At 34.2% G+C, this 22,223-nt stretch overlaps 2 protein-coding genes across 6 annotated transcripts in view; one reads left to right on the top strand and one right to left on the bottom strand.

Moving 5' to 3' along the window:
* Window positions 1-2,029, top strand: part of Nost (Nostrin) — a 30,137-nt gene extending 28,108 nt beyond the window's left edge. For all 4 annotated transcript variants that reach the window (XM_041774867.2, XM_070288461.1, XM_017179749.3 and 1 more), the window contains one exon: window positions 50-2,029. In XM_041774867.2, the coding sequence (XP_041630801.1) occupies window positions 50-829 (780 nt within the window). In that variant the 3' untranslated portion in view covers window positions 830-2,029. The remainder of the gene's footprint in view (window positions 1-49) is intronic.
* On the bottom strand, window positions 2,016-21,892 carry LOC108083898 (putative uncharacterized protein DDB_G0271606). Of its 2 annotated transcripts, none has more exons than XM_070288462.1 (7): window positions 21,579-21,892; window positions 8,470-9,120; window positions 7,995-8,304; window positions 7,639-7,774; window positions 4,921-5,089; window positions 4,509-4,826; window positions 2,016-3,661 (listed from the first exon to the last, which is right to left on the bottom strand). In XM_070288462.1, the coding sequence occupies exons 2-7, from the start codon at window positions 9,106-9,108 to the stop codon at window positions 2,681-2,683; spliced, it is 2,553 nt and encodes an 850-aa protein (XP_070144563.1). In that variant the 5' UTR covers window positions 9,109-9,120; window positions 21,579-21,892; the 3' UTR covers window positions 2,016-2,680. The 2 variants fall into 2 exon arrangements, with proteins under 2 accessions (XP_070144563.1, XP_070144564.1); XM_070288463.1 differs by having other exon boundaries at window positions 4,942-5,089.
* Between the last annotated feature and the right edge of the window lie 331 nt (window positions 21,893-22,223).

The following is a 22,223-nucleotide window of genomic DNA, read 5'->3' as shown; positions in this document are numbered from 1 at the left end:
GGAATTGAGGCTTCTTTTATGGCTTTAACTAATTTATCTCTTCCTAAAGATCACCCGTGACCGCACTGGCCTCCAGCAGAGCATCCTTAAAGTGCCCAACTGGCTGAAGAACAACGACAAATCCCAGCAGCAGCAGCACCAGCAATCCGCTCTTGATATCACCGATACAGCCGCCACCGCTGCTGGCCATGAAGATGAGCTTCCAGATGATCATTGCTCTCACCTGCATGGCAGCCACACCAATAGCAATGGCTCCTGCACGGATATCAGTTCGGTGGTGAAGCCCTTCAACCGGAGCAAGAGCAACATTGAGACCAATTTTACCAGCCAACCAAAGATAATCTCTACAACGAATGCCGCCGTGGCGGCCATGTCTGTCAAGGCCAAGACTTTGGCCAACAATCATAACCATCATCAACATCATCATCATCATCAGCACAGTGATCGCGGCCAGGCGGATGGTGGTTCCAATCAGCAGGACTCGGACTTTGATGAGTTTAGCTCGCAGGACGAGGAGGATGAGGAGCAGCAACCGGTAATGCCGATGCCCAATAAAACGCCAAATCCACTGCAGACGCAGCATTTCTATCAGAATGCGCAGGATCTGCAGAATAGCCAGAAGGAGGACGAGGACCAAGGCGTGGTTGGTCCGATCCTAGGTCGCTGCAAGGCCTTGTACAGCTACACCCCCAAGCTCTACGATGAGCTGGAACTGAGTCCCGGCGACATCATTGAGGTCCATGCCAAGCAGGACGATGGCTGGTGGCTGGGAGCCCTCAGAAATCATATTGGCATCTTTCCGGCCACCTATGTGGAGGAGTGTGCCTAGAGGAACCAACAACAATATATATAAGTAAGAATCTATGTGTGTGTGTGTGTGTGTGTGAGTGTGTGTCTGTGAGATGAGTGTATGGATTGTGGGAATTCGATTTGTTTGATACAAAAATCTGAAATTTAATATGAAAATTAAAAAGAAATTAAATTTAATTAATTGGAAATTACTTTAAAAATGGGAATAAGCTGATGATTTGATTTACAATTTGGAACTTATTTTTTGATCATTTTTCAATACTTTCTTGGGATCTTAAATCTTAAAAACACTTGCTAAAATATTAAAAATATATTCAAAAACTTCAGAAATTACAAGTTACTTCTTTTGTAATTTCTTTTATATATAAAACCATAAACTATTATTTGAAAAATCCTTAAAAAATATATTTAAAACATTTAACAATTTAAATTCAAAATCCATTAAAAAAAAATATTTTAAATTCAAATTCAAAATCCATAAAAAATATATATTTAAAATTAAAAATCCGTAAAAAAAAATATTTAAAACATTTAAAATTCATTTAATATTCATATTCCACTTAACTTAACCCCAAACGAAAAGAAAAACAAACGAAAAACACAAAATATTTCATTTTTGTTAAAAAAAAACTTTGGTTTATGAAAAATGAAAATATTTAGTTGATTATTTTGGAGAACTACTTGAAATCTTTCATTAGTAAATGGTTAAATGTATACTAAATATTTTTGTAAAGAGCAAAAGTTGTTCAAAAATATTAAAAAATATATAAAAAAGAGGAGGGTTAAAGGAAAAATGGGATAAGAATTGACCTATATATTCAAGAATAATTTTCATTTAAAGAATTAATCATTTACCAACTTTACAGCTGTAAGAATTATTTCATCACTTAATGATTTGTTAAAAAAAAAGCACTATATATATTGTATCAAACAAATCGACCTCCTTTAGTATATATATATGTTTAATTATTATCCTGCCGCTGACAAACTGCTGATCCCAGGACAGGCCTCTGCATTAAGCCTACGAAGTAATCTATGATAAAAGATTGTATTTAATTTTATTTTACCTAATTTTTTTTTTACATATTTGTTAACTACCAATTACCAATTACCATTTATATTAATATATTATATTATAAAGCCCAGCTGAGTCATTAGCCCATTATTTTAGCTCTGACTTATGGCCCTCATCAATAAAAAGTATATTGTTACTACATAATTTTTTATTGCATAATGGAACGACATATTATATATATATATATTATTATTATTTTATTCACGTATGCGGAATCACAAAGGTTTTTTTTCTCTCGTGCGTAATTACATTTCATAAATTAAAAGTATACATACATATATATATTGATATATATATATTTGTAAAATATTAAAAACAAAAAAAATTAAATATGCATATTTTGTAAAAATATTTAAAAAATCGTGTATTATTTATCGCCGAGGGAAGGATCATAGCAGGAGGTCAAGGCAGCCCTTGGCTTAAGTCAGGTAAGTTTAAGGTTTAAGGTTTAAGGTTTCCTGTAAATATGTCCTTTTTTAAATCCTTTCTTTCTCAAGAAAGTTCTAAGCCAAATTGTATAGGAAACCTTTAAATTTTAAATAACTTTTTAAGGTGTCTAAAAGAATTTCCAATATTATTTGATATATAAATTTATTTGCTTTAGGTACATTATCAAAGGTTCTAGGTTTATTTTAGGCACCATTACTAGTAATTTTTTAATCTCTTCTAACTCGTGGAAGGTTCTATATTTCGTTTGTATTTATTTATATTTTTTTCAGAGTATATTCATTCATTTTAATATTCAGTTACCTTTAGCTAGTGACCTCAAACCACTAGCTCTAGCTATTTCTCCACTCACTCCAATCCCTTCCCATTACCAACCTCACCTCCAGCAGCTCCTGCCATTGCTGTTCCCTGCGTGTCCAGGCATCTTAACTTCTGGTACATGTGTATATAGTGAGCCTGCAGCTGCTTCTGATAGCCCAGGACCTTGTCCTTCTCCGCACACCACTGACGCTTCTCCAGCTCCAAATTCAGCCGAAAATCGTCTAATTTCTGTCTCAACTTGGCTATGTCCTCGGCATATGTCGTAGACTCCTCGATGAGCGTGTCCAGCGTTTGCTGCGGCACCTGTCCCTGATCCAACTGCAATCGCTGCACCAGAAGATCCAGCTTGGGCGGCACCTCTGGCGGCGACGATGGTGTTGTCGTGGTGGTGTTGGTGTATTTCCTTGTCTTTTGGCAAATCTCATTGAGATTGTCCAACTGCTGCTTGAGACGTGTATAGCGACCACATGGCTCTTCGCCATATTCATGGGCAATGGCCAGATCGGAGAGTTCCTTGCGCAGCTTGGCCAGTTCGCTGGTCAAAGCTCCAATGACCTGATCCTTCAGGGTGATGATCTTTTGCAATTGTCGCTGGTCGGGCTGTGACTTGGGTTGATGTTGTTGAAGTTGTTGGTGCTGTTGATGTTGCTGCTGTTGTTGAAGTTGCTGTTGTTGAAGTTGCTCTTGTTGATGTTGCTGCTGTTGTTGATTTTTCTGCTGTTGTTGAATTTGCTGCTGTTGTTGAAGTTGCTGTTGAAGTTGTTGTTGATGTTGTTGTTGATGTTGCTGCTGGTGTTGCTGTTGCTGTTGATGTTGGCTTAATTCTGGAGAATGTTGTTGCTGCTGCTGATGTTGTTGCTGCTGATGTTCCTCCTTCACCTGCTGCTTTGGTTGACTTTGGCTTTTCGATGTCTCACAGTTGTTGCTGCTGCTGCTGCTGCTATTTCTGTTGTTGCTGCTGCTGTGCTTCAGGCTCACAATAGCATGATCCTTCACATTGATTTCCAGCTGAAAAAATATAACATTAATTTGGTTTTCTTTGAATTTTTAATATTTAAAAAAAACAAGAAAGGAAGCTAACTTCGGCACGCCGAAGTTTGTATACCCTTGCAGATATTATTTCATTACATTTTACCTATACTTATTATGTTTACAGTTTGACAGTTACAGTTTTGCATTCCCAGCTTTACATTTTGTATACATCTACCGATCGGTTTATATGGCAGCTATATGATATAGTTGTCCGATTTTTTTGAAATTTATACCAAAATTCTAGAATAATAAAATAAGCTTATATCCCGGAGTAGATGAAAATACGTTGAAAAACAACGAATATATAATTTTTTTTTCTATTAATTTCCCGATCGTTCCTATGGCAGCTATATGATATAGTCGTCCGATTTTCATAAAATTTTTACCAAAATTCAGAAATAATATAAAATGGTCATATCTAAAAAATGGTGCCAAAATGTTGAAAAACAGCAAAGTTATAATTTTTTTTCTAAAAATTTATCGAACATTTGTATGGGAGCTATATGATATAGTCGTCCGATCCGGCCCGTTCCGACATATATAGCAGTGAGAGTATATAGAAGACTATATGCAAAGTTTCATTCAGATAGCTTTAAAACTGAGGGACTAGTTTGCGTAGAAACGGACAGACGGACGGACGGACAGACGGACAGACGGACGGACAGACGGACAGACGGACAGACGGACATGGCTAGATCGACTCGGCTGTTGATGCTGATCAAGAATATATATACTTTATAGGGTCGGAAACGTCTCCTTCACTGCGTTGCAAACTTCTGACTGAAATTATAATACCCTGCAAGGGTATAAATATATAACTTACATGCGCCTCCTTGAGCTGCGTCTTGAGTAAAGCTATCTCTCCATTACGCTCACACACCCGCCACTCGCTGTCCTCCAACTGGGACCTCAAAGCATCCACCTGCTGCTGCAGACTCAGGCTGGTATCCCTAGCCTGATCCAATTGCTGCTGCAGCCGGCTCACCTGCTCCGACTGGCGCAGCTTGTGCTGCTTCAGCTGGAACTGCTGCAGTCCCAGTAGCTGCTCCATTTTGCGCAGCTTCAGCTGGCACTCTCTTTGCTGGCCCTCATAGAAGAGCCTCAAGCGCTGGGTCTCGTGCTCCCAGTAGACCTCCTTGTCCTGGTTGGAAAATTCCAAAAAAATTTAAGAAATGAAGAAATCCAATTAAATAAATAGAAAATTATAGTATAATGGCATTCGTCCAGGTTGTAACCTTTTGTACTTGGAAAATTACTTTCTCATTGTGCTCCATGGCCTGCCGCAGGTACGAGAGCTCCGAGTCGCGATCCTTGAGGGCCGCCTCCAGCTCCGAGATGCCGGAGTCCGAGGGTGAGGGCGTCAGGTCGCTGCTGCCCACCACTGTGCCACCGCCGCTGCTTTTGCTAGCAAAAAAACGATATAAAATAGTATAAATAATATAAATATATTATTGTTCACACAGGAACATGAATTAATAATTTAAATGAAATTGTAATTGTTTATTAAGCCATGACACAGAGGCGTTGTAAAATATTAGTTGCAAAATGAATTATGTCGAGTTAAACAAAAAAAATACAGTCCACTTATTTTTAATTGCAACTAATTTAAATATACACCCACACCATGCTGGCCCTTGGCAGAATGTTCAAACATGAACACGGTTATAAATAAGAACGCATCTGTTAGCGATTAAGTCCCGGCCACAGTGCACTGTCTAGCACTTGTGTGCATAGCTATTTGAAACCGCCACTTGAGCCTATGTAACAAGTAACCCGAAATATGACCTCCTGTGAGCGGTCTGGGTTTGTTTAAGATATGTACGATCGGGTTGACATGTGCACCCTTATCGCACATAGAATATTTCTCACGATCGGGAACTGTCCGATGCGTGGGTCTAAAACTAAGATCTACAATGTACATTCTCATGTTAGCTATATAAGCTAGGGTTTGAATGAAATAAAATCAGTTTGTAACAATAACTCCGTATGAAGACGTCCTCTAATTCGGGCGGTCTTTCATTTTGGTCCTTCGACCGCTCTGCAACTTTCCCCCTTGTGGTAAGAGGTTCAGAGTTATAAATCAGCACCTTAAAATATTAAGGCTGCAAAAATAATTAACTCTTGTTTCCCCCACCCGTGGTAAGGAACAGAGTATAAAATAAAAACAAAAAGACACAAAAGAGTCTTTTATGTTTTAAAAGAAAAAACAAGCACCATTTAGGTTGCTGTAATACCATGAAAAAAATGGTAAGGCGTGCTGCAATAATATCAGTAGAAAATGTGCTTAAAAAAAAAAATTAAAAAGTGCATTAAATTATGTTATGGTATTTGAAATGGCCAACATATACCATATATATATATGCAAAAGGATAAAAAAAAGAGTCCTTCTTGTTAAAAAAAAAGTGGTCGAGAAATCGACAAAATTAAAAAATAAATATAACAAATATTTATTGTGGGCGTTTTTTCGAGGCCTAAAACATCGAAAAGTCGCGGTAGTGAAAAAAAAGACCTATCGTGACAAATTAAAAAAAAAAACACAATAATAAAAAAGTTTTTGGTGGTCGTGAAAACGACAATTCAAAAGGTCAAAAAAGAGTCCCTTTTGTTTTTAAACAAAAAAATTTTTTCCAACTCCACTGGTTGGTTTTTTAAAATTAAAGGACAATAAGAGTCCTTATTAATATTTTTTCCAACTCCATTCGTTGGTTTTTTTTTTTTTTGTAAATGCCAGATATGGCAACCAGAAAATAAGAATAAAACAATTTTCTGGGGTCGAGAAATCGACTAAGATATTGTGTGGAAGTTACCCAGCCCTTGACGGAGAAAAGGAGAAGGAGGGACGACCTCACGGCAGCAACTACAAATAAGTCTGCAACAACAACGACGGCCGCAGCGACGATACAGAAACAGGCGGCATCAGGAAATCATCCTACAACAAACAACGGCGGCAGCGACGACAGCAGCAGCAAAAAACAACAACATCAAAATTAAAGACGACGGCGGCGCGGCAGAAGCGGAAAAAGCAGCAGAATTAGGAGTTACTTAACTCAATATTCCCCCGGCAGGACCTCACTTCGGAGGTATTTATAAAGCTGGAGTTAACGTCATAAAATATCAGTTAAAACAAATAGAAATTTTTTCAAAAATTAAGAAAAATAATACAAAACAAAAAAAGAAATACAATACAAACAAATTTTGATGAATTAAAAGTAAAAAGTTAAAAACAAATAGTATATGCAAGCCTATGAAAATGTTAGTTGCAAAATTAATTATATCGAATGAAACAAAATAAATACAGTCCACTTATTTTTAATTGCAACTAATTTAAATGTACACCCACACCTTGCTGGCCCTTAGCAGAATGTTCACACAGGAACATGAATTAATAATTTAAATGAAATTGTAATTGTTTATTAAGCCATGACACAGAGGCGTTGTAAAATATTAGTTGCAAAATGAATTATGTCGAGTTAAACAACAAAAATACAGTCCACTTATTTTTAATTGCAACTAATTTAAATATACACCCACACCATGCTGGCCCTTGGCAGAATGTTCAAACATGAACACGGTTATAAATAAGAACGCATCTGTTAGCGATTAAGTCCCGGCCACAGTGCACTGTCTAGCACTTGTGTGCATAGCTATTTGAAACCGCCACTTGAGCCTATGTAACAAGTAACCCGAAATATGACCTCCTGTGAGCGGTCTGGGTTTGTTTAAGATATGTACGATCGGGTTGACATGTGCACCCTTATCGCACATAGAATATTTCTCACGATCGGGAACTGTCCGATGCGTGGGTCTAAAACTAAGATCTACAATGTACATTCTCATGTTAGCTATATAAGCTAGGGTTTGAATGAAATAAAATCAGTTTCTTACAAAAACTCAACGACTGAAGACTTCTCATTTATTTGGGGTTTTCAATTATAAATCCTAGGAATATTTACCTGCTGGCTCCATCGGGTCTGTCATGGCCACCACCTGGACTTAGTAGGTCCAGTGTTAGGGCATCCTCATTGCTGGAGCGTTGCAGGAGGCGATGGTTGCGACGCCGGGCGGCCAGATGACGCAGATCTGTGGTGCCTATAGTCAACAAATAAAATAATAATTAAGATATAAATATTTATATTAATTTAAGGAATTTTCAAAGAATTTTCGAAAACAAGTTATGCTAGTTTAGCTTACACTTCGCTATGGTTTTCCCAGGGTAATATATATTTCAAGTTTTTATGTACACTCCCAATGCCAATGGAATACTTTAACTTCAAACTAGATAATGTGTGTAATGTTAACTGCTACTCACTGCCAAACTTCTGGCTGGCTGCCGGCGGCAGGGGGGCCAGCGATGGTGTTGATCCATAGCCATAACGCTCCGTTCCACCAGCGGAACCCTCTGACGATGGCAGCTGCAGCGATTGATGTTGCTGGTGGTGTGGCTGCTGCAACTGCAATTGCTGCTGCTGCTGTTGTTGCTGCTGGTGTTGCTGTTGCTGTTGCTGCTGCAATTGCAACTGTTGCTGGTGCTGTTGCTGCTGCTGACAGGCAATGCGATAATCCGGCTCAAATGGTATGGGCTTGAAGGCTATTGGTCGCAGAAAGTTGCCGCTGCTGGTCTGGAGAGGTCATAAAATGGGTAATTGATTAATAAAAAATATTTAAAAAATAAATAATAAATAATTTATGGATAGTAAACAATAAATAATTTGCATTTACCTGATTTTATTTCATTTTCTATTAGTTTTCAGTTTCCAAAACCCCACCCCTTTGCTAAGCCTCACCTGTTCCGCCTCGCCCAGTTGTTGCTGTTGCTGCTGCTGCTGCGCCCGACTTCCGCTGGCAATGGGCGTGGTCCGCCTTTGCTGCTGCTGCTGCTGCTGTGGCTGCAACGTGGCTGGCAAAGATTGCATTGCCTCCTCCTCGGAACCGCCACCGGAACCGGAACTGCCGCCGCCATTACCCACACAACTGCGACTCAGCTCGAACATCTGACGTATATTCTGGAACTTGCTGCGCATCTGCAGGCCCACACCCAAGCCCAAGCCCAGGCCCAGGCCTAAACCCACACCCTCGTCATCGAGATTGCTGTGACTGCCGAATTTCTGGCTCAGACGCCGCTGCTCCTGCCGTGACTTCAGTGTGCCCGTGTGAAAGGCAGGCTGGCCGGGATTCAGCCCTTGGCCAAACTGCAGCAGAGGTGATCCCAGCGAGGACTGCCCCAGGCTGGGCGTGCTACGCAGGGCCAGAGGAGCATTATTCTCCAGCGAGACACTGCGCTTGTGACCGCGCTTCACATTAGAATTGGAAGGGTTATGGGAATGGGGGCCACCAGCTGGTCCAGCGGTAATCACAGGTGGCGTTCCAGGGGGTGGCGGGACAATGGAGTGAGCCGGCAAGGCCATGTGCGTGGCAGCCGACATTCTGATGGGGATCTGTAAAGGATTACGAAGTAGAGGTTTTAATTTTATGTATTTTTACATTTTAAATATTTTTTTATAATTTTGAAACTGGGAATATCTTAAATACTGAAAATATTTATTTTTAAATATTTATTTATGTGACTAGTGCCACAATTTTAGGTGTAAACTTACTGCGCTAGGATAATATAATAAATAAATTAAAAATTCAATTAAATTAAGCTGTTTCAACAGTTCAAAAAAATAAACTGGAGTATAGATTTAATATATTAAATTTAAAATTTAAAATTTGTTTAACCTCTTAAACTTATTATTATTAGTACATAATATATTTTTATTATACTATTTAAATTTTATATATATTTTATATAATTTATTTATTATGTATTTTTTTATATTGTTTATACATTATATATTATATATATTTTACCCTAACTTGGCTTTTTTTCTTTTTTATAATTTTTTTAACCTCTTTTACTTATAATTTTTTATATATACATTTATCTTAATTGCTGTTTGGTTAATTTTTCTCTGTCTAGTTTAAGCCCCCCTATATTTATCTTTGAAATCTTGAAAAGTTCTTAGATTTGGCAGTCGTTTCCTTAAACTTAAATCCATGACCTTGCTGCATTGACAGTTTCGGACTGGCAAGCCAAAATAATAAATAAATGAACAAAGACAAAGGCGATAGCGAAAGAGGCAAGCCATTTAATTAATGCTGTCCAATTTATCAGCTAATGATGGTCTTGGAATATTTGGTTTTTTGTTAAGAAATTAAGACACTAAAAATACCAAAAAGTTACTCAAGTAAATAGGATTTTTAAGGATATCTGGTAAATACTTTTTTACAGAATTATTTTATTATATATTTATTTTATATATATTTTTCTCCCCGCTGCTGTCTTAATTTATTATTAAAATTTATTTTATTAATTTATTCCTTTCCAACTCTCTTTTCTATCATAATTTTCCTTCACCCCAAGCAATTTTCTTTAATCGAATCACAAAAATTTTCGCACGCTTCGAATGGTTCTTTTTCGCTGCCATTAGTCGCTCTTCGATCTTCCATCTCCAAACTAATGCCAAGCCCAAGACTTGCATTCATAAAGCCAATTCTAACGGTCGCTTCGACCACACTCTGGCACTGGCACTGGCACTGGCACTTTCTCATTTCTTGTCGCACGACCCATATTTCTACAGCGATTTCCATCTGTATCTGTCCAACTCCAACTGGCCAACTCGTTCGGGCCAAGATCTCGCTAGCCAGGCACTTGTAAGGTTCTCTGGCCAACTGGTTTTTCTAACATATATAACTCTGCTGTAGATATATAGTGTTTTTCTGCGCGATTTCCCTCGACTTCCAATCAAAATGTGGCTAAAAAAAACAAGTGGAAATCGGGGCTAAGGTTAAGGTCATGCTGTGTCCTCTTCCGAGGGCAGAGGCTCTTTATTTATGGCTCTGGCAATTTTTGCAAAACTCTGGCGATGGGGTAACCACCAACAAGGCAAAGAGTACCTACAATTTCTTGGCCAGGTTTGTAAATTAAAGTCAACAAAGTTCGCGATTTTTTTTGGAGCGAGGGTCAGAGGTGTGCTTTGGGCTTTGGCTTTTGATTTTGAAATATTTTTAAGTAACAAAAAGTGTCTTACAAATCTTATTTTTGCAATCTTGGTAATCTTTGTAATTTTTGCAGGTCCATTTCTCCATATTAAATATAAAAATTTGTACCCATAAATTAAATACTATTTTTATTATATTTTTAGCAATTAATATTATTTTTTATATTATAATTATATCTATTTTATTCTATTTATATGTAAATTTATATTATATTCATATATACTTTCTTAATTTAAAATTGTACCATAATATCTCTGAACTTTTTGGGTTTAAAATTTGTTTGCTTTTTTCTTCAATTTTTATATACTTTATATATTTATACTAGATATATATACTATATATATTTTTATATCTTAACACCACCAAAAATAACCTTTCCATTTGTGCCTTTCTAATGAATTCAAAGCAAACCAAAGCAAAGCAAAGTAAGTCAATGGCTAGAATCCGACCGCAAAAGATACATTTAGCTCCATGGCACGTTCATGGCGAGCTTCCTGTTTCCCGGAATCGTTAACTATCGTACTGCCATTGTCATTTGTGTTGGCTTGTTTTATCAGTGTAATGAACAGGTTCCATTGCTCCAGATATCGCCAGATAAGTGCTGTTCTGTGTAACCCGCAACTGATAGCGTTGTCTTGGCGGCAAGTAAATAAATATCTTTGCACTATCTCGCACTAATTCTCACTATTTCTCCACGCCGACTAACCGTTAAACACTTGTATTAAGTCGAAACGGTTAGATAACTGTCAATCAAGCGATCGCAAACCATTGAAGCTCATCGGCAGCAGGTTGTGTGTATCCGCACAGTTGGGGTCAAGAGAGTAGTTGAAATGCAAGAAAATATATTACAATTGTCTAATTTTATATATATAAGGTGGGACATATATAAAATATTTTCTGTAAATTTTTTTAATATAATTTGTTTTTGTTAAATTTTTTTTTTTATTATTATTTTGTTTGGTTTTATACTTCTTGAAAAAAATCAAAATTTAAAAAATCCATAACTAAGCCAAAAATGCATTAAATTCAATTCGGAAAACCGTTTTGTGTTAGCTTTTATAAGATTTATAAATCTGTATACTAAATTTAAGTTTATTTTAAATTTCATATTTTTCCAAATTTTGACAATTTTAATGATTATAAAATTTTCAAAATTATTTAAAAAAAATTGTTTTCCCTCTGAAACAACTAGAAAGACTCGCCTGTTAATGCTGATTAAGAATATATATGATTTATAGGGTCGGAAATGACTCCTTCATTGCTTTTCAAACGTCTGACTAAAATCATAATACCCTTAAAGGGTATAAAAATCAAGTGTAAGACTGGAAAAAAATATTATAAAAAATAAAATACTTTAATTAATGAAGAAGCTAGTACTTTAGCACAGTAAAATATTATTAGCTTAAATAGAAACTCTCTAAAAAAACACTCTTAAAACTTAAATAATATTACTTAAGCGTATTACTTTCAAATTAAGGCGACAAAAGCTAAAAATCTAAGGAATTTTAGGCTTTTAGCCCTGTTAAGCCATCACATATTCCCCTTCCCGCTTAATGGTAGCTATTGTGCTGACCTCAAATCACACACATTCAAACATATTTCCCTCGCATTGTGCCCGCGTATCTTTGTATCTTTTGCGCTAGCCCGTGTGACCATTGTGTGGTATGGCTTTGTATCTATTGGCTCGTTAAATGGCCAACAATTTAGGGGGCAGGAAGGGAGAGGGGATATGGGCTATGACTGCAAAACTTGGGGGGAGGGGGGAAATCTTAGACTCAAACAAAAGCCGCCGATCGGCCGGCGACAATTTCCAACAACGACTACAACGACGACGTCGTCGTTAAACTGCCAATGTAATTTATTTACTCCGGCTTGCGAAACACACAGAGCCGTCGAAACATTCACAAATCACATTAGCAGCCAACTGTTAGATTGCCTGCGAAATGTATCTGCACAAATCGTATTCTGCCAGGGTGCGGAGAAGTACAACAACAACAACAAAAATATGCGAATAACTATGAAAAATACGACAAAAAATATACGAAAAATTATGCCAAAAGAGTCAGAGCCAAAAAACCAGTTTAACGGCCAGTTCTTGATGGTCACTTGGGAAGTGATTTTGTGTTTTTTTCGTTGTTTTTCTTTTTTGAAAGTTTCTATGAATGAAAGTCTTTAGATCATAACAGATCCGCCATCGATATTCTCAAGTGTTTTGACCCTAAAAAAACAAAAAAAAAGACTTCTATATGATGGGTACAAAAGCGGTCTGGAGAGCGTGCCACGCGGCGTATGAGTAATATACGTTGTTGGCCTGCGTTGCAGCAAGGGGAAGTCGTCGTCATCCCCACAAACTGGTCAAACTTGGCCCGAGATATTAGCCAATGCTTTTTCCCACGCTCGCCAGTCGCATTTCGCTGTATTTTTTTTTTATTTTTCTGTTTTGTTTTTTATGCATACACTGAGTGCTAACTACCTCCGTTTCATAAATAAATGCCCCACCGTGCTTGGGAGGTAAGCAAAGGGGCATTGAAGTCACACTAACTGCTTAACCCAATAGTTGAATGCACTCGCCCGATAAGATATGGCGGCGATTTGAAGTAAAAGATAGTATTAATCAATTTTGTTGACTCGGGTTTTTCCATTTAATAAACTGCAGTTAGGAGTAAAGATATTTCCTGAAGAGCATGGGGGAAGTAGTCTACTATCTTAAGGGTATTATATTTATTTTATTTATATATTTTATTATTTATTTATATATATATAATATCAATTTCCATTTGTTACATATTTGTTGTTATAATTTTTGTTTACTAAAAAATACTTTTTCTGAAGAATATGAGAGTTTAAATGCTTAAAAATGGGGAGAAATGCCAAACTAAGGCCACCATTAAAGTTAAAATAATTAACCCAAGTGCTTTGTGAATAATAAATTATATTAGTTTATTTTGTGACTGTTAAAAACCATTAAAAAAATATTAACAAAAATCCAATGGAAGTTCCCAAATGCCATTCACTTGCTCAAGAACGCATGAATCATTTGCAAAGATTTTTTGCCCATTTTTTGGCTGTTTTAAAGCCACTGTGCAGCATATTCGAGGCCTGCAAATTGAGGCTTTGTTTTGTTTACTTTTGGCTTAGTATTCTTGGTTATTTTTTCTTTTTTTATATATATATATAAACATTTTTTTTGCATTCAGTAAATATTTATTTAAAGAAAAGGCTGCCAAGTTGGGCTTTATTTATGGTTGATTGTGAATTTTTAATTGAATTCAGAGAGAGAATGAGTAGGGGAAATGCGGATTCAAGATTTAAGCCAAGTCCAAAAGATGAACAACAAAAAACAACAAAAAAATAAACAAAAATGTATAAGCGTGACGAAAGCAACAACTTTTCTTTTCTTCATCATCATCTATCTCTCTGTCTCTCTTCTTTTTCCACCAAACTATTATTATTATTATTTGTTATTGGTATCTCTTCTGTTTTTCAGTTTTTCATTTAGACGCAATCCAAGTGAGACCGATATGCATTTCACATTATTTTCAAGCTTTTCGATTGGGAAACTCTTGATTCGTTTTCATTCGAGTTTGGTTTCGCTTTTCGTTTTTCGTTCACTTTCGATTATTATTGCAAAAGGTCAGTGATGCATTTGATTACGATAACGATTACGATATATGTTTGCATATGAGGCAATGGAAAATCGAGAAATCAAATTAAAGCCTCTCCGAAATGAAAAAGAAAAAAACGAAAAAGCCAAACCGCATTTCAAATAAAAAGCCTTTTGTTTGGTGTAGAACGGGTGTGGGCTCTAAATACATATATATATTTGTATATATAGGTAACTCTGTGACTTGGTCTCTGTACCCAATGACCTTGAGCCGTGCTTTTGAGCAGGAAATTTCAAACAAAAGGCAAACTTAACTCGAATCACGTAAATATATATATAAACAACACAACTCTCCCCCAGTTTTAGTTGGAAAAATAATTCTTAACTTTGTTTATTTAACAATTTGCTTAGGCAACCCGGTTTTTTCATTTGTTTTTTATTTTTTCCACACCCCCAAACAAAATGTTTATGGAGCCTAAAAAGCACTTCAAGCCCATCCCATTGAGAAGAGTTCTTTATGAAAGCCATAAATATTTCCAAATATATTCGACCAAGCCTATAATTTAATTTAAACATAAGCCTCTATTCATGATTGAAATAAAAATCAAATAAAACCTATCCCATTTAGTTTTTAAGCTACTTTTCTTATTTTTAAATCGTTTTAATTTAAATAAATAAATTGTATTTAGATTTGTCTTGATTGTACGAAAACTTTTGCTAATTATATACAAATTTTTAATTTTTTATATAATATACAATTTATTTAAAGGTTATTAAATATTTATTTTAATATTTTTCTTTTCTATTTAATTATTTTAAAACTTTTTTATTGCATACTTAATTTATATAGTTATACATAACATTTCCTTTTCATTTCATTATTTTTCTTTTTTTTTTTAGTTTTAAAATGTTTAAAACTATACAAATTGTTAAATTTTCATTTATTTAAATATTTTTTTATAGTTTATTTAATATTTCTTTTAATATTTATTTATCCATTTAAGTATTTAAAGGTTTTTTAATTTATAATAAATTTATGAAGTTGTACTTAATATTTAATTTCCTTTTTATTATTATTTCTTTTAATAAAAATCCTTTTAAAATTTTTTAAAAATTCTTTTTAATTATTTATTTATATATTCTTTCAATCATGCTTTTTTTTGAATATTTTGCTTTCTATTTCTAGTTTTTTCTTCCTCTGTATTTCCGCCTGTGAGTGAAAGGTGCAGTCCAAGATTCTTTTTGGCTGAGAACTTTTTGGCATTAAAGCCAGGGATTAGGACTGGGTCTGGGTCTGGGTCTGGAGACGGGAGACGGGAGACTGTAGACTGGAACCAATAATCTCAGCCTGTTCCCATCAAATTCGCCATGAGATTTGGCCCCCAGGTCTGATCTTTTTTTGTTACTTTTTGTGTGTTTTTGGCTTTGGCCGCTGTCAGATTTTTGCTGATGTGTTGCCGCCGCACACATCTATTGATATTTTGTGAAATTTGTGTATTTTTCTTGGCTTTCTTTGGACACCTCTGCTTGGGTTTTTTTCTATTTTTATTTTTGCAGAACAACAACAAATCGAAGCGTGACGGGGTTTTATGGGATACACAGAGAGGAAATCTATGATTTTGTTAGCTGCAGAATTAACATAATTACAAAAAACATCTTTTAAATTAATAGTTTTAATTGATGCTATATATGATATCGATTCATCGCTTAAATATCGATGTGAATTATTGATACATTTTCGATATATAATAATTTTTATTAAAATTGCCTGAATTTTACCCTTAAAATTAAATAATTTAAAATATATAAAAATATATATTATACTCTATAATTACAAATTGAATCTCTAGAATTTCTCCCTGTGCAGTTCCAGTTCCTTGGCCAAGTGTGGACGTGGGAAAGTTCGCCCACGTTTGCTTCGTGTGCGGATCTTAGCTCTTGGATCTTGGTTGTTGGATCTTGGCTGTTGGATCTTGGGAGCTAGGATCAGGGTCCGCAAGATCCGAGAGCTGGCCAGTCTTGCTTGGCTGGATCAGTGAAAGCTCGCATGTGGCATGTGGCACGACTCTCGAGAGTCTCAAAAGCCTGCTCTGCATTTGTAATTGGTCGGGTTGCTGTTGGCTTTTAGCTGGTTGCTTTTTGCTTTTTGCCCGGATATTGCAGGTTAATTGACCAAAACAAAACAAAAACAAAAAAAAAACGAGCGATTCATAAAACCATGGAATGGAAATAAACCCGATTTGCATGTGAACAGCCAAATGTGGCCAAAAGCCAAATATGCGTGTGTTTGCCTTAAAAATAAATACAAGAATTTTGAAACATTACGCCAACGCCGGATGCCAAGTCAATAATTTAAGGTCAATTGGGCCTACAAAGCTGGCTCTTAACTATATATAGAAAATAGCTCCAAATAGCCATTCTTCGAGGTACTCTTATTGTTATTTTGATTTTTGCTACCCGCATTCAAATACACTTGAAAAAAACCAAAACTTTTGGATGCTTGGATGGGTCTGTGGGTGTATTTGTTACGTTCGTTGGTTAGAAAGCAAGTTTCCATTCAGTTCAGTTCAACTTAACCCGTTTAAGTCTCATGAATAGTTATTCCAACATTAACCGTAACAACAGCAACAGCAAAAGCAAAAAAAAAAAAAAAGATCTCAACAGCAAAATTAAAAATTAAAAATACTTTTTGCCATGCAAGTTATTAATGAGTTGTATCTTGGCTTGGTAATTGTTATTTTTCCTTTGCTTTTTTATTATTATTATGCCTTTCTCGCAGGCAAACAACAAAATAATAATTATAAAATAAAATTAAAATTGCAAGTAAAAGGGTATTAAAAGGGGGAGGGAAAGGGAGAGAAAGGAAGAAGTTTGAATACCCTTTAAATTCGTAAATCCAAAGGAATTAAGAAAAGAAAAGCTTCCTTGTTAAAACACATTATTTTTCGCATAAACTATAAAAATTATTCTTCTTAATTTTTTCTATTAAATTTACAGTTATATAAAGTACATAATACCCTCTTCTAGGGTATCAAAAAAGACGTTTGAATGGTGGGAAATTTTGTAAGCAATTAAACTCACAGCGTTAAGAAGGTGAACAAACAACTTGATGCATGTGTAATTAACCGAGGAAATACTATAGTAAAAAATAAAGTAATATAATTGCAATTAGTATTTAATAAGAGGATAAGGAATTGAACTTTAAATCAATATGAAAACATGGCAATTAACGAAAGCAATATATTTAAGGTCACTGTTGAAATGTCACAACTATGATTAAGCAAACGTTTCTAACTTTAAGTTTTAATTCTTTTCATTGCTCAAGTTAGTGATATTAAAGAATATGTCTAACTTAAACTTAAAGTAAAGATTAACGAGATTTTAAAATTTAGAAAACCAACATTATCTCAGCACTGAGCTGCTTTTCCACTCAGAAGTTGCTAGAACTGATTGGGAATTATAGTGAATTATTGAGTTGTATTTGTAACGCTTTTATTTATGGTTATTTAAGGTGATAAAGTTAAAAAAACCAAGTCATTTACATATCTTGTTGCTTTTCAAATCCTTACTTCAAAGTATTTTATATTTTATAATCAATTATATATTTGTAATCAATTAAAGTTTTGCTTTCTTGCTTGTATTTTAGTTATATATTTCTTTTGTTAGAAAAAACTACAGAATGCTGACCCAGATAAAACAGGTAAAAATAAAATTTAAAAAAAAGGAAGAAAACTAAGTAAAGACCAACTCCAGGCAGCCTCGTTATCTGCTTCTTTCACCTGAGCTTCACCTACTTGGGAAGGCCGAACGAGTCGACATACGGACGGACGGTATCAAGAGTGATCATAAATCTTTATAACCTGTATGCGCTGGATTTTCACCAACTAACTGGCTTTTGGAGGAGCTGGGTTCTGCGGCACCACCACCACCCCCTTCCGTTTTGGGCCATAAAAAGTGAATTTCAGCCGAAAGCCAACATTTTACCTTTTTCCTGACTTTTAAATACTTTTTTTTTTGTTTCTTTTCTTTTTGTTTTTTTGATATTTATTTATTATTTTTTGTTGAATTTATTTTTTGCGCGCACTTGGCCTTAATTGCGCATGCGCGCGCACTTTCAATTCCTTTCGGACCCGAACAACCCGCAACAAAGAAAATCAAATGAAATCCAAAAAAAAAAATATAATAATAATAGAATAAATAATAATAAAACAAAACAAGTCGTGTGGCAAATTGTAGCGGCAGAAATTAGATCTCAAGCGCGGCGATAATGATGCGGCGGCCACCGAGAGATGCTGCCTGGGAGTAATCATCATTTTTAAAGAGTTTAGGGGGCTCTCGGAGGAGCCAGAAGGGGCAAATCCAAACGAAAATTGCTCTTGAGCCAAAGGCGAGCTGAACTGAATTGAATTTGGAGTGCACTGTGATGAAAATAGGTGTAGTTTTAGGGGTTTTTAATTATTAAAATAAAGGGGGAAATATGGCAAAATATGGGGGAGATTTTTTTTTTAATTACTTCAGAGGATTTTAAAATAAATTTATTTATATTTGGTAGCTTAAAAAAACATTTATTTTTAGTAAAATTAATAAAAAGCTCATTTCTGGAAATTATATAACATTTAATTAAATTTTAAATTACTTTTATACGGATTTATAAAGTAAATATGGAACATCACTTGAAATTTCAACATAAGGAAAAATAAATTAACCCATTTCGGATAATTATTTAAAAATATTTAAATTTGAATAATATGTAATAAAAGTAATATTTTTAATATTAATAATAATATCAATATTATTTATTTTTAATTAAAGTTATATTAATTCCATAAAAATATCTGATACATTTTGTAGGAAGTTTCAAAAAAATTGATTAAATATTAATAGAATAATCCGTCAATGTATTTGTCAATTTTTCATTTAGATATAATTTTAAAATTATAAAAGTAATTCAATCTTTTATATTGTTTATTGTTTTTATTCCTCTATTTTGTGTAGAAATAATATTAATAATTTCTTATTGTGTGCAGATTCTAGAGCTAGGTTTAAAAGTTGATAGCTTCGGGCTAGAAGCAAGCCTTATAATTATGGAAAAAGTATGGTAAATTTCAATGGAGACTGTTCTAAATTTGCTTAACAAAATAATAATAGATTTTACATCATTGAAATCCATAATTATTTTTACGGGGAATTACTTTTAACTGGAATTTTTTTAGATATAATTTCGGTAAGTTGCAAAAATTCTAAGATAATATATAAAAATATAAGTGAATATATAAAAAAAAAAAACATTTTTTAATTTACAAGGTTCTCTAAGAAACCTAAATCATATAATATAAAAATATATTATATGTTTTCTCACTTTAGAAAAATAAATATAAGTAAAAGGGAAGCTCAAACATCAAACAAAAAAGTTTTATTTAATATTAATATTATTTATAAATTATTTATATATTTAAAATATTTTATTATACATTAAAAATATTTAAAATTATTATTTCAATTTCAATTTGTAAACATTTCCTCAATTTATTTTGTAATATAATAATAATATACTTAATATATATATTTTCTATACATTTAAAATACTTTATGATACATTAAATATATTTAAAATTATTATTTGAGCCTCAATTAGTATACATTTCCCCAATTTATTTGATGAAATTCCTCAAAAGCTTAAGCTTTCTTTGGGGAAACCCTGAAAAACCCCATCCCCAATTGAGGCCAAGTGCAAGCTTATCCGCCCCTAGAAGCCCAATTTGGATAGGTCAAGTACACAGAGTGTATATATATAATATATACGTAGACTATAGCCGCTATTTTAGTGCACTTTATGGGCTTTACGGCTGTACGCCTTATGGGTTCTACGGACGACGGGTGGAGAAATAAAATTGAGGCAGAGAAAAGAGCTAAAGAGCTCAACAGACTCAACAGAGACTCGCATATTTCTAGAGGCTGACCAGAGCACGTTTTGTTTTTTACTTTTTACTTTATTTCTTTATATTTTTTTGTGTTCAGATTTTTTTTATTATTTTTCTTGGCCTTTTTTGTGTCTTTTCTTCGCTTTTTGCCAGTGGGGCCAACAGGTTCGTTGTTGGGGAAAAAGTCAAACGGGCTCAATAATCGAAGACGGCTCAGAGTGTTTTTTTTTGTTTTTTGTTTTTTTTTTTGAGTCCGTGGCTCTTGGAACTCCATCTTCCAAGTTGGAGTCCGGATAAATGAGGACAACAACAGCGACAACTTTAATGAGGTTATGCCTAGGTGTGCGTGTACCTGCATCTGTTGTTGTTGTGAGTGTGTGTGAGTGCTGGGATAGGCACACAGAAAGAAATAAATAAATAAAAAAAAAAACAACAACAAAATACACCAATAACTATTTATTTAGATTGTTATTTATTTTATGAGTTTGCCATTTATTTCGCTATAAATAGAAGTTTATTTGGAGGGTTTCTAGTTTAATTCAAGGCTAACTTTTGATGTTGGGTTTTTTCTTTTTATTTATTATATAATATTATATTATATTATAGTTTATTTGTTTATTATATTATTTCAATAATATTTTAATTTTTATTTTATTTATTTATATTTTTTTATTTATATTATATTTATTCATATTTAAAATAAAGTTGGGAAGGGGTTTATACTTAGACTGTTTATGAATTTATTCCAAATCTCTTTGTTGTGTTTAATATTAAAAAAGTAACCCTTATTAAATTATTTAAAAAATATAAAAATATTTTCATTGACTTCTAAATTGTATCCCTTTAATTTTATTTTTTTTATTACCCTTTCATATTTATAATATTTACATATTTTTACAGAAAAATTAAACAAAAGCTTACAAACATTATTTTTAGCTTAGGAAAAATTCTAAAAGCGCTTAAAATTTTTAACAATAATTTAATTTAAGATTTTTATATAATATTTTTTTTATGTAATGTCTTAATATAATTTTTTTTTTTTTGGTTTACCTAATATATTTTAAACATTTTTACAGAAAACTAAAAAAAAACCACTTTAAATATTTAACAACAATATCTTAAAGTGTATAATTTATCTGCAAAATGTCTTAAAATTTCTTTAAGTTTTTAATTCAAATGCATTGCCAAAAAAAAAACCTTAAAAATCAGGCAACAAAAATAAACAAACAAAAATACTAAACACTAAAACGAAAAACAAAAAAAAATCTAAAAAAAAACCGAACAAACCCAACGAAAGATCAACAAATTTATGGAAATATTTGCTCACCTCTTCCTCTAACTTATAGAGTGCCTTGTAATTGCTGTTGACTCTTTAGTTGTACGCCCTTGTTGTTGTTGTTATTGCATCGTTAAATTAATTTGCACAAAAATAACAATTCAGTGTAAAATTTGTATATTTTCACTAAGCCACCACACTCGAAAAAAATAACCAAGCGAACCACGACGAGACGAATAAAAACCGTTGCACGCCTGCGCTTTTCAAAAAATATTCCCCAACTGGAATATGGCTGCAATATGGCCTTTTCATCCGCGCTTGAATTTCTCCTCGACTTTCGCGTTCCAGCGCTCGCAGCGAACTGAACGGCCAGGCGACGCCGGCAGAGCGCCGGGCAGCGCTGCCCTCGAAAGCCCCCCCAAAAGCGCCAAAGCGCGGTCGTGATTTGACGCCGGCAGCGATCCCGACTGCGACGCCAGCTGCGAATGTGTTGCCTCGATCAGTGATGGTGGCATGGCTTTTTTGGAGATTTTTTCTTAGAGCAAGGAATTAAAAAAGGTAAACAATTTAATAAATTAATTTAAAAAAATATAATTCGAAATTTATTTTAAATGAATATGAATTAAAAGATATGTTAGTAAGAAACTGTTATATAAAAAGATAGTTTAAAAACATTTAACTACCTTAATTATTTAA

Source organism: Drosophila kikkawai, chromosome X, assembly GCF_030179895.1.
Source record: "Drosophila kikkawai strain 14028-0561.14 chromosome X, DkikHiC1v2, whole genome shotgun sequence".
Classification (NCBI taxonomy): domain Eukaryota; kingdom Metazoa; phylum Arthropoda; class Insecta; order Diptera; family Drosophilidae; genus Drosophila; species Drosophila kikkawai.
This window is presented reverse-complemented; position numbering and strand designations above follow the sequence as displayed.